The sequence below is a fragment of the Drosophila innubila genome, chromosome X (genome assembly GCF_004354385.1).
Source record: "Drosophila innubila isolate TH190305 chromosome X, UK_Dinn_1.0, whole genome shotgun sequence".
Classification (NCBI taxonomy): Eukaryota; Metazoa; Arthropoda; class Insecta; order Diptera; family Drosophilidae; genus Drosophila; species Drosophila innubila.
In genome coordinates, this window is record NC_047626.1 from 24,068,019 (window position 1) to 24,083,730 (window position 15,712).

Genomic DNA, 15,712 nt, shown 5'->3' on the forward strand with positions numbered 1-15,712 from the left:
AAAATTAAGGTTAACATTTCAATGAAGATTTGACGTTCGTCAGCTTTCGGCTGAGAAGTTAGAAAAATTAATTTTAAAAAATATAAATATATCTAAAAATCGAGAAAACTCTAACAAAAATTCTGCAAAAATTTAAAAAATTCCAGATAAAAAAAAAATTTAAAAAAGGGTTCTAAAATTCAGAAAACCTCTTTTTGGAAATGTACTTATTTTTAAAGGCCCCTAACGAGTAGACTAAAAAACGTTCTGGTAGGTGAAAATTCCATATAAAAATTTCTATTCCATAGAAAACTTTCCACCGGTGGAAATTTCTGGTCTACTCAAAACTGGCCTTTAAGTAAAAAGAATCAAACCAGATGGGAAATTTGTACTGGATGGGCAACCCTCGCTTTAAGGACGCCGCGCCGAAAAGCAACGGCACTTTTCGTTCACTGAACGAACTATCTTGGTATCTATTGAACGAACTAAATTAGAACTAAATGACCTACAATCAGGGATTTAGTTCATTCCTTCACTTTAGGGACTAGTTCAATAGAACTTAGTCCGAACGATTCGATACAACTCTAACACATTGGCATTTTCACTGTACGTAAACGTTTGCAAATTGCGTTTGCTTGCGCTCAAAGTAACTTAGAACTGTTATTGAATGCACAACACAAATACCGGCATTTGAAGTGGAGCCATGGACGAAGGTAAGGTAGTGTGCGCCCCCACCACGGGCATTCCAGATTGCAATAAATGTGTGTGCTAAATTAAATCCACTATTTGTGCTTTCTCGCTTTCGTTCTCTCGCTCTCGCCATCCCACTCTATCTCTGTTAATCGCGGCATTTTTGGCGTTGACACAGAATATTCGGCAGCGTCTTCGGGTGGCGGCGGCGGCGGCGTCGGCGCTAAAAAGTCCGGCGTTGGCAAGCAGCATAATACGCTGCCATTTTGGGGCAATGAGACGTCTATGAATCTGAATCCCCTTATCCTGGCCAACATACAGAGTTCCAGCTATTTCAAAGGTAACGATTGAGAAGAAACACACTTAATAATTGTCCCGCCAATTTGACATGTCTCGTGTTTTAGTACACCTATTCAAGCTGAAAACCTACCATGAGGTGGTCGACGAGATCTACTACCAGGTGAAGCACATGGAACCATGGGAGCGAGGATCACGCAAAACCTCCGGCCAGACGGGCATGTGCGGCGGTGTGAGTTTATGAAATGTAGCGCTTATCGTTGGCGATTATCTTTATTTGTTGTTCGAGTGTAATTAATTGATGCTAACCCCATTTATGAATTTTCTTAAAATTTCTAGGTACGTGGCGTTGGCGCCGGCGGCATTGTATCCACCGCCTACTGTTTGCTTTACAAGCTCTACACGCTCCGATTGACACGGAAACAGATCAACGGGCTGCTCAATCACACAGACTCGGCCTACATACGGGCACTAGGTAGGTGTTGGTAAGTCGCATGAGTTCAGCCGTGTCACTCGTCACTCGTTGCTTGCTCCTGCTCTCCTCCCGCGTATCTTCTCTTATCACTCTCACACAGAATCTCTCTTTCTCTCTCTCTCTCTCCTTGTCTGTCTCTCTATCTTTGTCTCTGTCTTAAGGCTAGCACGCAGCTCGAGATAAACGTTATAGTTTTAAAAAACGTAATGATTTTCATACACAATATGTATTTACCACTAAGCGATCTTATGACAGCTATCTATATTTATAAAGCTCTTTGTCCTGACTCACTCACACACTGACTGAGCATTGAACAGCCCAAACCATAAGATATAGGAGACTGATATTTTTACACAATATAGCAAACTATGATCTCGACACTGTTTAATTGATAAACTTTGTTTCTTTGATCCTCGTTTTATCTCGCTGCGCTGCGTACTGGCCTTAACTGATTGTCAACCAATAATGCTAATTTGTATTTCTCTGTTTGCTTGCCATATTTGTAGGATTTATGTACTTACGCTATACACAACCGCCAGGAGATTTATACGACTGGTATGAGGATTATCTGCAGGACGAGGAGGAGATTGACGTAAAGGCGGGCGGCGGCCAGGTGAGTCAACTGTATGAGCCACCAATCAATAAACCAATAGCCATAGCACACATAATCCTTGAAGATCCCTTCAACTAACTGGGAGTTATCCTATTGATTATTCCCTGTTCAGGTATTGACGATTGGCCAAATGGTGTATCAGTTTATGACAAAGCTGGATTGGTTCTCCACACTGTTTCCTCGCATTCCTGTGCCCATCCAGAAGCAGATCGAGAAGAAGATTGAACAATATTGCCGGGAGCAGGGCATCACAATTAATCAGCTGAGCACGGGTCGTGGCCAGACAGCGGCAACGGTTACGCCTGGCAACGCCACGGCAGCTGTTGCCACTGGATGCGATGACTACGAGGGAGGAGGAGGAGGTGGTGGTGGTGGTGGTAGACGTGCTCCTGGCGCTGGAGGCGGAGGAGGAGCAGGTGGAGGAGGAGGAGGAGGAGCCGGCGGTTATCCGCCAGCAAACTATCGCAATGATCACGATGATCGCGACTATTATGCAAGTCAAGCCTCGGGGTCAGCCTATGGACGCAGTCGCGGCTACGAGGATTACCCACCGCCACCGCCCATGTCTTCGATGCTGCCCTATGGCAGCTCCGATCGCGACAAGGACTATGGCGAACGTGGTGAGAGCAGTCGTCGTCGCAGCAGCAAGCACAAGAAGAAGCACAAGCATAGACAATACTCACGGAGTCGCAGTCGCAGTCACAGCAAATCTCGCAGCAGTCGCAGTGACAGTCGTGGTCGTCATCGTCATGAGCGGGATCGGGAACGGAAACGGGACGAACGGAGCAGCAGACATCATCACGACGACAGGGAACGGGAGAGAGAGCGGGACAGGGACAAGGACAAGGACAATGACAGAGAGAGGGAGCGACGCTATCGATGAACTGATTATCATTTATCATATTTTTTTCCCCCTGTTTATCTTTCCCTCTCTCTCTCTCTCTCTCTCTCTCTTTTATTTAACCCACTTCATTGTCGTCCTCTTGCATATGCGACTACAGAGCATTGCCGACCTGGCTAAGCTCCTACTCAGGTTATAACAAATACACACACACACACAAACACACAGAAAGACAGACAAAGTTAAACACAACACATACATACAGACAAACAGACAAACAGACAAACAACAGCAAGTATGGCTATATTTTGTAATTCATAACTCTTTATGCTGATTGTACATTTTTCAAGTTGTGTTTTATGCAAAATAAAAGTGACATTTGTTTAAATCAATATGTTTTATGATTACGATAAAACTGAGACAACGCATGATAATTATCATTATAATTGATTACTTCTGTTTGTTCATTATTCAAACTCATTTTCAAAAGATACCGATTTCCAAAAAATTAATTTCCCAGATTGAAAATTTAACTGTGTATTAAATGGATATTGATTCGAAATTTATAAAATATCTTAATATAAGATAGAGTAATACTCTCTTAGAAAGTCTATTAACATTCTGCTACGTTTTTACTCATTCTTTTTCAATAAAATGATGTACAGCTGCTGCCTCTTCAATTTTCCACAAATGTACAAAAAAAGCTAAAAACTTTTTACTAAAAACTCAGAAACTTAGACACAATCTGACTCCATAAGAATAGAAATCTTAGAATTAAAGTACTTTTGTTATTTCAATGAAAAACGAGCTATTAATTTTCATATTTTGAGTTAATTTTAATTTAAAAAAAAAGCCCTGGATAATGTAAAAATATTTGATCATTTAGCAAATGAATATAATTTTTAAGTCAGTTCTACAGTTTTGCGGTCACTGTAACTTTGCCAACAGTACACAACAATTTGGTGAGATTCCTTTAGCTGAAACAATGCTGAAATATTTAAAATAAGAAGAAAGATAAAAAAAACTAATGTTGATTGTTGAATTTATGTTTTGACCATTACGAGTATAATTATTCATAATAATATCAATATATTGAACAGCAATTGCCCCCACCATGAAAATACATACGGAAAAACATACATATATAAGCCTAACAATAAATATGTAAATATATATAAACTAGATACGAATGAACATGTAATAGTTGTATGAGAATATTGCTCTGCTATCTATGGCACAAGTCGTTCAAGCACATCATCGCTTCCGTAATTTCCGCCGTAGTATCCGGGCGAGGTGGCATCATCGCCAGGAGGTGCCACCACGATGTTTGGGACTCTGCTGCTGTCTCTCCGTTCATTGTCCATCGACTGTAATTCGCTCGCCTATTGCAATTACAAAGGAAACACAAAAGTTAAATCAAGAGTTATAATTTTTAAATAAGAACTGACAAAAACTATTATTTTATATTTTCTTACTAAATATTTAGCTAAAAAATATAACTTTAAATGGATTTATTAAAAAAAAACGAATAAAAATTTATGATTTTCAAGCGCATTAAGTTCAAAAATTGTTTTTTTTTTGAATTAGTATTTTTAAACTTATAAGTTATAATTCTTATTTGCAATATCTGTCTTATAGTTTTTATGAAATATTTATCGATTTGTGCAATTAAAATGAAATTCGATTATTTGTAAATTTACAAAATAAGTTGTTGGTGCAATGAAGCAAATTATGCTGTAGATTATAAATTGTCTGTCACAAAGATAAAGTTGCCACTAAGTTATAATACTCTTATAGCCGTTATAAATCGGGTGAATCGGGTTATTCACTTACTCTTGCGTTTTCGAACGACATCTCCGTAGCCAGTTCGTTGTTTTGCGTGTGCTTCTGTCGCAATAATTTCTGTAGAATTGTGGGGACACCAAATTGAAGTGTTTCCCGCTCCGTGGTGTATGAGGCAGCTGTGGTGACCGTGCTGCATCGTCTGGTTGTTGACCCGCTGCTGCTACTGATGCCATCCAGTTCGTTGGCACTGTTGGATTCCGTGATCGATTTGCCGCCATGTGTTGCCAGAGGATTCTGGAAATGCAGGTTAATGTTGAGATCGCGATGACCCCGTTGCCGATACTGATAGTACCCAATGCCTAATGCTGCCACAATAGCTGCCACAACAAGCAGCAGGATGAAGAGCCACCAATGGAATCCACTGCTGCCCTCATCATCGTTGTCCGAGCTCAGTTCACTGAAGTGCAGCTCATTGGTGGTGCCATGGGGACACTGCTGCAGCTCGGCGACAATCTCATTGCCACACATGCACTCATAGCCATAGTTGGCCAGGACACACATCCCCGAGCAGTGGGCATGCAGGCAGGGATTCGTTGAAGCCGGCGGTTGACGTGATTGCCCCGCGACAACAATATCCTGGGCATTCATCACACTCAGATGGATGGCGGTGCAACTGAGCTGATTGTAGAGGCGACAACGCACCAGATCTTTTTCACCCATATTGACAATATACGCATGATTCTCATAGATGCTCAGGCCCGTCGGTTGCATCAACGAGGTGCTCTTCTGGAGCAGCACACGGATTCGACTATCGCGCACCCTGTAGCTGATCATGGCCAGCGAATGACTGTGCAGATCGACAAAGTAGAGCAGCTGCTGGTGCGGATCAACGGCAATTGCCGTCACATAGCTGCTCTCCATGCGCACCAACAGCTCCCGTCGACTGCCATCCAGCCGGGCCATGTGCAGCTCCGTCAGCGGTTGGCCAAAGCTTTCGGTGCGCACAGCCGCATAGAAGATCCTCGCCAGATGTGCGTCCACGGCAATTGATTTGAGTGTGAAGTGACTCTGCAACTGCAGGATGCGTCCGCACATCTTGGCCCCAAAATCGCAGACACTTATCTGCTGCGGAGCATTGCCATTGATCACATACACATTGCCCGTTGTCCACTCCACCGAGAGCTTGCTGGGCGCTGGCAATGAGAGTGCTGCAATGCGACTGCGATCCTGCATATCCATTTGATAGATGACATGCTCCTCCTCGCTGCTGAAATAGCCCAGATGACGCTGCATATCCACATCCAATCCGCTGATGCGTGTATCATTCGCTGACCAAGCCACCGATAGCATTGTTGGGTTCTCACTGAGATTACGCACCTCGTTGTAGCTGGTAAAGAGGTAGGTGGCAGCACCATGGATGCTCTTGCAACTGCTGCGATCCTGACGCAACATAAAGTCCGCATGACATTGGCACTGATAGCTGCCCGGCGTATTCTCACAGATCTGGGCACACGGCTGCTCCAAGCACTCGTCAATGTCGACGCAACTGCGCTGATCCGTGTCCAAGCGATAGCCATCATGGCAGTGACAAACGGCACCCGCCGGAGTCGCTCGGCATTTGTGCTGACAGATGGACTTGGTGCAGGCGGTGTCACACTGCGGTCCCTCGTCGTTGCCATTGTTGCAGTCGGGGAAGTGGTTGCACACCCGCGACATGTCCACGCACTCGCCATCGTGACAGTCAAACAGATGCGGCTTGCAGGCGCGTCTGCCACCTGACCAGGCCGTCTGGGAGTCATGCGTTGCATTCTTCTGGAAATGCTCACAGTTCAGCTCATCGCTGCCATCGCTGCAGTCGCGTTCGCTGTCGCAACGGAAGTCGAGACGGATGCACTCCTTGCTCTCGCGGCACTGGAACTCATTGAGGCTGCACATGTCACCGCAGTTGGTCTCATCCTCGCCACGTGGACACTCGGCGGTGCCGTTGCAACGCACGCTCGGATCGAGGCAAAGTTGCAGATTGCTGGCACATTGGTACATTGGTTTTGTCAAGCTGCCACATGTGATGTTGACCCCATTGACCCCACGTTGCTCACAGTTGAGCTCATCGGTGAGATCACCGCAATCATTGTGGCCATCACACACCAAACTCCTGTCCACACACTGGCCCAAGAGGCAGCGATGCATGTGCTCCGGACACTGCCGTTGTCCGCACTTCTCATGCTCATCGGAGGCATCACTGCAATCGATTCGTCCATCGCATTCCCAGCCACTGGCAATGCACGATCCGCTGCTGCACTGGAACATTCCTGCTCCACATTTCGCTGCTGTTTCGCTGCATTCCAGCTCATCCGAGTTGTCGCCACAATCATTGGTGCCATCGCACACCAGACTGTAGTCCACACACGCCCCATTGTCGCAGGCGTGCTGGTGGGCGTGGCACAGTTTTGTTCTGTCTGCAATGGAATTCAAAAATCATCAATTAAAATAATCTAGATAAAAGAGAATATTGAAAAAAGTAAGCTGAAATTGAATCTGTTTCTACATACTATATGCAATTACTTGACTTTAAATAAATTAATTTAAACTCTTATTTTATATCTAAACGAAATAATTGAATTTTAGCTTTTATCTAAAAACCATATTTAAACTCTAATTAATACATAATTTTTTATTATTGAATCTTTTTTAAATAAATTTGAGCATAAAAATGAATTTTAATTATATTCCGGATATTATCATTATTTTGTTCAATTTATTGTTAATAATCATGAAATAGGTTTTATTTAAAATTTTTTTTATAATATATCTAAGTAAAATAATAGATTTAAATATATAAAAAAAATAATTTAATTTCCATATATTATCATTAATTAGGTCAATTTATCAATATAATTCAAATGAGTCAAAATGAAATTGATAATTGAAATGTTGATAGTATAAATAATTATGAGTATAAAAATAATGAGAATTTACAGAATCGAAATTAATAATACTAAGGTAGTATAAAAAACATTTATTTAGAATTATTAAAATGTTGTTAATTAAAATAAGAAGGAATTAGAAAAAAATTGATAGTTTATTGATAGTGATTTATTAAAATGTTGATAATTATGAGCATTAAAATAGTGAGGATTAACCGAAACGAAAATAATAATAATAAGGTAGTATTAAGACCACTTATTGATAATTATTAAAATGTTGATAATTTTAATAATTACGAGAATAATTAAAATGAGAATTAAGTGGAATTTCCAACGTTCTTTTGACATACCGAAATGAGCGCAATGTTGCTCGTCGGAGCTATCATTGCAATCGTTGTGTCCGTCGCACCGCTTGCTCTTGTCCAGACAGAGTTCTCCGTCGTGGCAGGTGAACTCGGAGAGTCCGCACTTGACTTTGGTGCGTTTAATGCCTTTGGAGGGATCGCAATTGGATTCGTCGGAGGCATCGGCGCAGTCCTTGTGGCCATTGCAACGATGAGCCAGGGTGAGGCATTCACCGGAGGAGCGACAACGAAACTCACAGTCCAAGGCTTCAGTGCAGGTGCGATTGTTGGCATCCCGATACACAAAACCGGCGGGACACAAACATGCGCTGCCATATTGTCCGGCACTGACACAGACATGGGAACAGCCGCCATTCGATTGCAGGCAAGGATGTGTTCCTGTTGCGGGATTCATGCGACTGCTGGCCGCTAAAGGAATGCGACTTGGAGGTGTCAGGTACGTGGTGGGTCCAAGTCGGTGATTAGTATCGATTTCGATACGTTTATGTGGCCCCATGTTGTTCTTGTGCGTCCAGAAGATAGCCGGGGCACCCAGCTCGGTCCAGAACAGATCCTGCTCGACCAGAGCCAGGGAGTAGGGTCGTCGGAATCGACCACTGAATGTCTGCTCATGCGTCTGCCGATAGTCGGTGTAACTGATGCGATTAACATCGCTGTCTGACCAATACAAGGTATGCGTTTCATAATCGCTCACAAACTTAATATCATCATCCCCCAGATCATCTTCAAAGACGTGCGTTTGGGGGCCAATTCCGCTGAGCGACAGTCGATCAATGTGCGTGTGTCGACGCGCCTTGAGAGCGACAAACATGAAACCCTCCGCTGGCATCACACTGATCCCAATGGGCATCTCCTCGCCGGCAAAGAAACGCACCAGAGCACGTTGACCCGTGCGCAGGGAGAGCAGCTCAATCACATGTCGCTCTGTGTCCGCCCAGTACAGATTGTTGGCCAAATGATCAAAGGCCAAGGAGCTAACGTTGCCAATATTGCCATAGGTGAGTCGAGTGAGACGCTGCGAGGACTCATGGGGATCGTATTGATAGATCGCCCGCTGTATGTTGTCCGCAATGAGAAGTGTTCCATTCACCTGGTTGTAGACCATCTCACTGATGTGACACGACAGACTGTGCGACGAGCTGACCACGTGGCGACCAAACGACGTATGCTCAATCTCCAGCAGTATCTGACGCAGTCCAATGTAGAGACGTTGCCTCTTCTCCGTCTGGCGGCACTGTCGCTGATCCGGCGACAATTGCATGCCATCCGGACAGGCGCAATTGAATCCGCCGGCATCTGGTTCGGCCAGCAGACAGAGATGGGTGCAACGTGCCGTTTCACAGGCATGTGGCACCTTTGGCTGCTTCGATGGATGATAGACATGGACGGCATAGATGCTGCGATCCCGCACCAATACACGATGCTGTTTCCCCGAGAACTTGTGGCACGCATGAACACTCTTGGTGCCCCAATCTGACCAATACAACTGATCCTCAAAGACGGCCAAGCCATACGGATGCTTAAGCATCCCGTCGAGCACTGTGCGACGTGCGGTGCCATCTGGACGTGCCGTCTCCACGGTGCCCAGCTTGGCATCGACCCAATAGATGCGCTCCTGGTGCATATCCAATGCAATGCCATTGGGCCAATGGATATTGTCGCTGACAATTGGTCGAGATCGTGTACCGTCCATTGAGGCACGTGCTATCATTGGCTTATTGCCCCAATCTGTCCAGAACATTTGACCGCGCTGTGGCCACAGTGCCAAGCCACGCGGCTGATGGACATCCTGGGTGACGAGGACGACACAGGTCAAGGCATCACTGGAGCAGACGGCAATGTGACGCATTATGTTGTCCGAAAAGTAAATGTTGTGCGTCAGCCAATCCACAGCCAGATCCTCGGGTGCATCCAGGCCGGAGGTGAGCAGAATTTCCGCATTGGAACCATCTCCATGAGCACGCACAATGCTCTCCCCTTCGTTCTGTATGTTTGTCCAATAGATGTAGTCCCCATCGTAGGCAACACCAATCACTTTGCTCAAATTGCTGGCCACGGTGAAGATGTGATTACGTTGATGGGATTGGGGATGGGATTGCAGATGTGATTGCAGATGCATGCCCACCACAGCCACTTGGGTGGTGTACAACAACAACGCTCGCTGCTTTGTCCCACTGTCTATGGCATGACATGTCCGATTGTTGATCGTGTCCAGCTCGTAGCCCGCATCGCAGGCACAGCGAAATCCGCCCGAAGTGTTTTCACACAGCTGACTGCATAGATCGTCCCGCTCCTGGCACTCGTTAATGTCCTCGCACTTGTTCTGATAGTTGACCAAACGAAATCCGGACGGACAATAGCATTCGGGTCCACTTGTTGGCATCATGTGGCAAGTGGCACCCGGTGGACACTGTTTAGCGCTGCAATCGGGCTTCGAATGGCAACTCTCGCTCTCATCGCTGCCATCGGAGCAGTCGGAGGTGCCATCGCACACCTTGGACAAATCCAGGCAGTTGACATGATTGCGACACATGAATTTTCCCAACGACGGTTGGCAGAGGTTCGCTATTGGAATAATTATATATAAATACAAATTAAATATGAGAAAAAAATATATATAAATAAATATATGAAATCTAAATAAACACAAAACATAATAATAGTAATAGTAATAATAGTTGTAAATATGACTCATACTGATTTATTTTTATTAAAATAATATTTCAACATAATATTATTCTCTTTTCTCACCGCAGTCACGTTCATCGCTGTTATCGCCACAGTCATCGACGCCATCACAAAGCCATTGTTTCCGCTGCAGGCAGCGTCCATTGGCGCAGAGGTGACCGGAAGTGCAGCTGGCGGATGACTGCTTGCATCCGGCCAGTTCATCCGAGTTGTCATCACAGTGTGGTTTGCCGTCGCACATAAAGTCGAGCGGTATGCAGCTGTGATCCTGACACATGTACTCAAACTGGCTGCAGTTGCGCTGTCCGAAGCTGCTTATGCGTCCCGGACAGTGGTGTTCATCCTCTCCACCGGGACAATTCTCGATGCCGTTGCACATTAGTTCCGCTGCCAGGCAGGCACCGTGTGGCTGAGCACACGGGAACCAATGCGGCTGCCGGCACAGCTTGTAGTCTGCGTAATAATATTTATTTAATTATTTACATAATTAGATAAAATATGTAATACGAGTATTAAACCTAAGACAATAGGGGGGTGCCTCGAGTGCTAGAAACTGGACCTTCGACTTGCTTAATAATAATAACTTGCGTTAAGTAACAAGTTATTAAAGGCGTTATCCGTAACCCGCAACCTACAACCGGTATTACTGATTCAAATTGGTAACCGGAACTGAAACCCTGATCGATATAACATTTTTTTTTATACCGAAACCGAAACTATTTAATCCGAAATAACGGATAAGTAAACGATTCAGGCGCAACGGTTTATTAATTAAATAAATTTAAAAAAATTAATTCATTAAGTTCAAAGGAAGTTCAATTAAGATTTTTACTTCCGATAAATGTTGCCGAAAGTGAAAACCGGAACAGGTCCGATAGTTATTTAAGGTTAAAATAAACAAGATCCATTGGAATTTAAAAATATTGTAAATGATTTATAGATTCGATTTACCAAGCTTAAAAGGCAAGTTTTGACTTACAGCACACTTATTTTTTGTGTTTATAGCTGTCACTTAATTTTGTTCTTATTGGATGATTTTTTAATGAATTTCTACTACAATTTAAATTCTTCAATTAGTTTTTATACCAACTTCAAAAAATTACGTAAGATTCGCTAAATCGTTTGGCGCCTTAAAGTCTAACTCTAAAACGTTCTTAAGCTGTCGTATAAACTTGTCATTTATAATTCGAGTTAAGGTTAGGTTTTCTGTTCGACTTGCCGCATTCCAATTCATCCGAGTTGTCTGTGCAGTCGCTACGTCCGTCGCACATCTTCGCCTGTAAGATGCAGCCTCCGTTTCTGCACTGGAATTGGTCTGCATGGCACCGCGTGTCCGCTGATCCCGTCGCGGCGGCAGAAGACGCACCGCAAATGAGCAGCAGCATTGCAGCGCACAGGCACAGAGGCCACTGCCACCTCCAGCTCCACCTGCACCGCTCCCCCCATCCATGCGCATTGCACTGAATTCGCACATTATTCGTCCGCAAGATTGCGGCCCTACCAACAAAAAAAATAGCCACGTGTACAATTGAGGTTATGTTGCAAGTTTCTGTTAATAGTTTTTCAGTCTTCGAGATACTCACATTTGAGTTGTAATCGGTGGGCAGGCGTTTGTGATTTCAATCACTTTGTATTCTTTCATAAATTAAACATTAAATAAACAAAAAAAACAAAACGTTCAACACTATTAACAAAATACAAAGAGCACAGGCAAATTCAACGTAAACGTTGAAATGCAAAAAGCAAACTGAACGATGTTCAATTGCATTCCATTCGAATTGGCCATTTGCCGCCCACGCTCGCACACCTATACATATGCACGCATATTCGAAATTCGTGCAAATGCCGTTACATAAAATGTGACCACCCACAGTAAACATTAAAATACCAAAACACTACAAAAAAAAAAAAAAAAACAAAAAACATTTGCAAATGCGCGGAATCGTAACGTTTTACAGGATTTTTACATATATTATTTATATAAAGTACATTTAGGCCGCCTGCAGCATTTGGTCGACATGGCTCTGGAATAAGGTAGTGGCCTCTTCCGTCGGCAATTCCATAATGCTATCAAGTAGTTCCCAATTGATGAGCGGCTCTATTAAATTCTGTTTGCACACATACGCCTTTATCTTGAGATCCATGCTTCTGTGGCGCCAATGAGGCCGTAAGCGCGGTATATTAATGCGATACACAATATCCAAGTTGTCATCCAGCGTGCTAGCGTCCACATACTTTTCATCTTCCGTCTCGCTTCTCGCGAAGGTTGTTCTTGTAATTGTTGTTGCTGCTGTTATTGTTGAGCTTGTCGTAATTGTTGTGCTTATTTGAGATTTTTGTGGCGCTCGTTTGGGCTTTGGCGGCAATGGACAAGGATTCGACTCGGGCAGATGCTCTAAGGGCTTATAATTGATCAGCCACAACTTCTCTAATTTTTCAAGCTGCATTCCCTCAGTGCGGCTTAATTCAAACATTTCATTGCCGCTCATATTTGCAAAAACGTCTTTCATCACGTCCGTAAAAAAGTTGCGTGACTCTGGAATCCAGCTCTCATTTTTCTTCATGCGCGCCATTATTATGCAGTTCTTTCTTTAATCGGTTCACCAACTGAACATTTGAAAACTACTTATTTTACTGATTTCACACTTTGGGCTCTCAAATTAAAACCATGCAATGTGCGCAATCAAGGTGACCAGATAGTCAGAAAGAAGTGGAAGCGTAAGTTCTTAGGTGGCAACGCTACACTAACGCTGTCATTGTGCGGTTATAGTTTGAAATTGACCTGCTTAGTGACTCATTATATGATTTATTTAACATAAAAAAAACGTGCAATTTTTCGGGTCAGGCTGAGAACGGGATCCTAAACTCTAAGCTAAGGTTACAAAAAAAAACTAACTTTTTTTTGGACTGCAGTTTGTTTAAGCAACAATTAATAACGGGGAGATTTATGGGCAGCAACTTGTATGAGACCAAAGCGTTAGACCGGCAACCGCGAAATGTCATAAAAACAAAATACAAACACGAATTATCCAAAGAGAACAACAACAAGGGCACTTAAAAACAAAATAACAATAACCAGAGTTAGATTTAACAAAAATATATAAATTGTATAATTAAAGAAAAAGAGCGCGCGACGATGTTTACCCCAAAAATAAACTTGACGACACATGACTTGACAATGGAAGAGGGAAGGGAAGTTGGGCGTGGTATGGTCATAAAAAAAAAACATCAACCACAAAAAATATATAAACTACCAAAATGCATTTGTTCGAGAGTTTGTCTCACACAAAAGTGGATTTTCCAAGTCCAATGAAATTGGGTGTTGAGCTGCTGATGAGTCGTGGGATCGTGGGATCCGTCTAAACAACAGCAACAACATCAAGAGCAACATCAACTGAACATGCCGCTGAACATTTCTAAGCGATTCAGGTTCAGTTATTGTCGGTTTGAGTAATGAGTATTGTCCGTCGTCTACATGTTCGTTGTGGAATAAAGTCGTTTCAAATTAGTTTTAAAATCTGTGTGCACAATATATTTCATTTAATAACAGTTTAGGTTTTTTCAAGAAGAGTATAAAATGTCGACTCGTTGCTGCAATGAGCAACAGTCATCAGGCAGCATTCTTCCAGAGTATAACTTCACTCCAAGCACTCTCGTATACATCCATTCTAAGGACTACAAATCTAGATAAAATAAATCAGAAAATATGGCAAGTATATATAACTGAAACTAAACTACTTAGACTGTCTGGTTATGACCGACTTAACTCTATTACAATAGTTGACATTTTTTTTTTTAATTTATAAAATAAAATAGAAAAGAAAATTAAATTATATTTGGAAAAATGTACCGAAACCGTTACGTTTGTACCGTTCGTTTTTAGTTCTTAAAAAAAGAATTAATTTCGATACCGGCTCCGGTACTTAACATGCAACGGTTAATTTCCGTTTACGGTTTCGGCATTTTCTTGCAGAAAAATATCTTAAGATATCTTATAAAACAAGATTTAAATTTTGCCCAGTTGTTCCAATGATATAATATAATGTAATTTTCTTAAGGTTTATCCATCGATCTTATTTAAATATTTGTTTAATGGTGTGTCTTAACTTTACTTTAGACCTCCACTGCCGTTATCGTTTTGATTGCATCCCTGGCTGCCTGTGCCGCAGATGTCTCTCATTTGTCCCGCAGCTATTTGCCGCCCCTGAGCGGTGCTGCTGGATATTCGTATTCACCGTATTCCTCGTACTCGGGTAACTCGGCCTATTCCAGCGGTGGCTACTACTCTGGTTCTGGATCTGGCCTGGGTCTGGGACTTGGCTCTGGTTACGGTTCCCCATTGGTCACTTCCGGTTATAACAGCTATGCTTCTGTGCCGCAGTATAACAACTATGCCACGCCCTCTCGCGCCTATCTGCCAGCTGCGACAAACTATGGAGGTCTTGACACCAAATACGCTGCCAATGGTGGTTATATCTATTAGATAACTTCACCATTCCTTGGGACACTTTGATTCAATTAAATATGCATATGCAACAAGTGCCACAAATTCTATTCTAATACCTTTTTTTTTTATATAACTATAGAAATTACATCTTTGCATTATCATTTGCTTTAAAGCTCGAAATATATATATATTCTCCTAAATATAACAAGTACTTTTAATTAATTTTGAGTTTTGTGACAAAAGTGTTGAAAGCAACAAAAACATGAACCACTTTACTTTCCTGCAGGGTTTTTTTTCGGTAAATCTGTATAGTTTTCAAATGTTTTTCTTTCTCTCTGATATCGTCATCAGACAATTCAACGTTTCTCTGCGAATTTTAAATGGGTAAGCTTGAAGGATTTGCGGAGTCTTTCTGGAATTTTTGTTAATACATATATCGTTAAAGATGTCACACTATTTTTGTTTTTTGAATAACATCTGTAAATATTACCATATTCTTATGAAATTATTGAAAAACAAAAAGAACACACAAAATTATAGGAGCCCTTTTAAAAATGTAATTAAATGAACTATAAAATATAAAATGGCTTAATTGTAATTCCAATTTG

The 15,712-nt window shown here is 42.5% G+C and overlaps 4 protein-coding genes across 5 annotated transcripts; 2 read left to right on the forward strand and 2 right to left on the reverse strand.

Moving 5' to 3' along the window:
* Positions 1–550: 550 nt before the first annotated feature.
* LOC117793559 (pre-mRNA-splicing factor 38B) lies at positions 551–3,287 on the forward strand. Its single transcript, XM_034633909.1, has 6 exons — positions 551–692; positions 848–1,009; positions 1,074–1,198; positions 1,306–1,441; positions 1,948–2,054; positions 2,167–3,287. Exons 1-6 carry the CDS (start codon positions 683–685, stop codon positions 2,935–2,937), a joined length of 1,311 nt encoding a protein of 436 aa, XP_034489800.1. The 5' UTR covers positions 551–682; the 3' UTR covers positions 2,938–3,287.
* A 644-nt stretch (positions 3,288–3,931) lies between these two features.
* Positions 3,932–12,429, reverse strand: LOC117782042 (putative vitellogenin receptor). 2 transcript variants are annotated; one of them, XM_034618969.1, is made up of 7 exons: positions 12,241–12,429; positions 11,877–12,154; positions 10,721–11,110; positions 7,955–10,534; positions 5,033–7,136; positions 4,729–4,974; positions 3,932–4,277 (listed from the first exon to the last, which is right to left on the reverse strand). In XM_034618969.1, the coding sequence occupies exons 1-7, from the start codon at positions 12,297–12,299 to the stop codon at positions 4,121–4,123; spliced, it is 5,814 nt and encodes a 1,937-aa protein (XP_034474860.1). In that variant the 5' UTR covers positions 12,300–12,429; the 3' UTR covers positions 3,932–4,120. The 2 variants fall into 2 exon arrangements, with proteins under 2 accessions (XP_034474860.1, XP_034474850.1); XM_034618959.1 differs by having other exon boundaries at positions 4,729–7,136.
* A 207-nt stretch (positions 12,430–12,636) lies between these two features.
* Positions 12,637–13,271, reverse strand: LOC117793464 (moonshiner-like). Its single transcript, XM_034633776.1, has 2 exons — positions 12,782–13,271; positions 12,637–12,724 (listed from the first exon to the last, which is right to left on the reverse strand). Exons 1-2 carry the CDS (start codon positions 13,228–13,230, stop codon positions 12,649–12,651), a joined length of 525 nt encoding a protein of 174 aa, XP_034489667.1. The 5' UTR covers positions 13,231–13,271; the 3' UTR covers positions 12,637–12,648.
* A 992-nt stretch (positions 13,272–14,263) lies between these two features.
* On the forward strand, positions 14,264–15,303 carry LOC117792171 (prisilkin-39). The gene is made up of 2 exons (XM_034632197.1): positions 14,264–14,366; positions 14,775–15,303. Exons 1-2 carry the CDS (start codon positions 14,364–14,366, stop codon positions 15,138–15,140), a joined length of 369 nt encoding a protein of 122 aa, XP_034488088.1. The 5' UTR covers positions 14,264–14,363; the 3' UTR covers positions 15,141–15,303.
* The last annotated feature ends 409 nt before the right edge of the window (positions 15,304–15,712 follow it).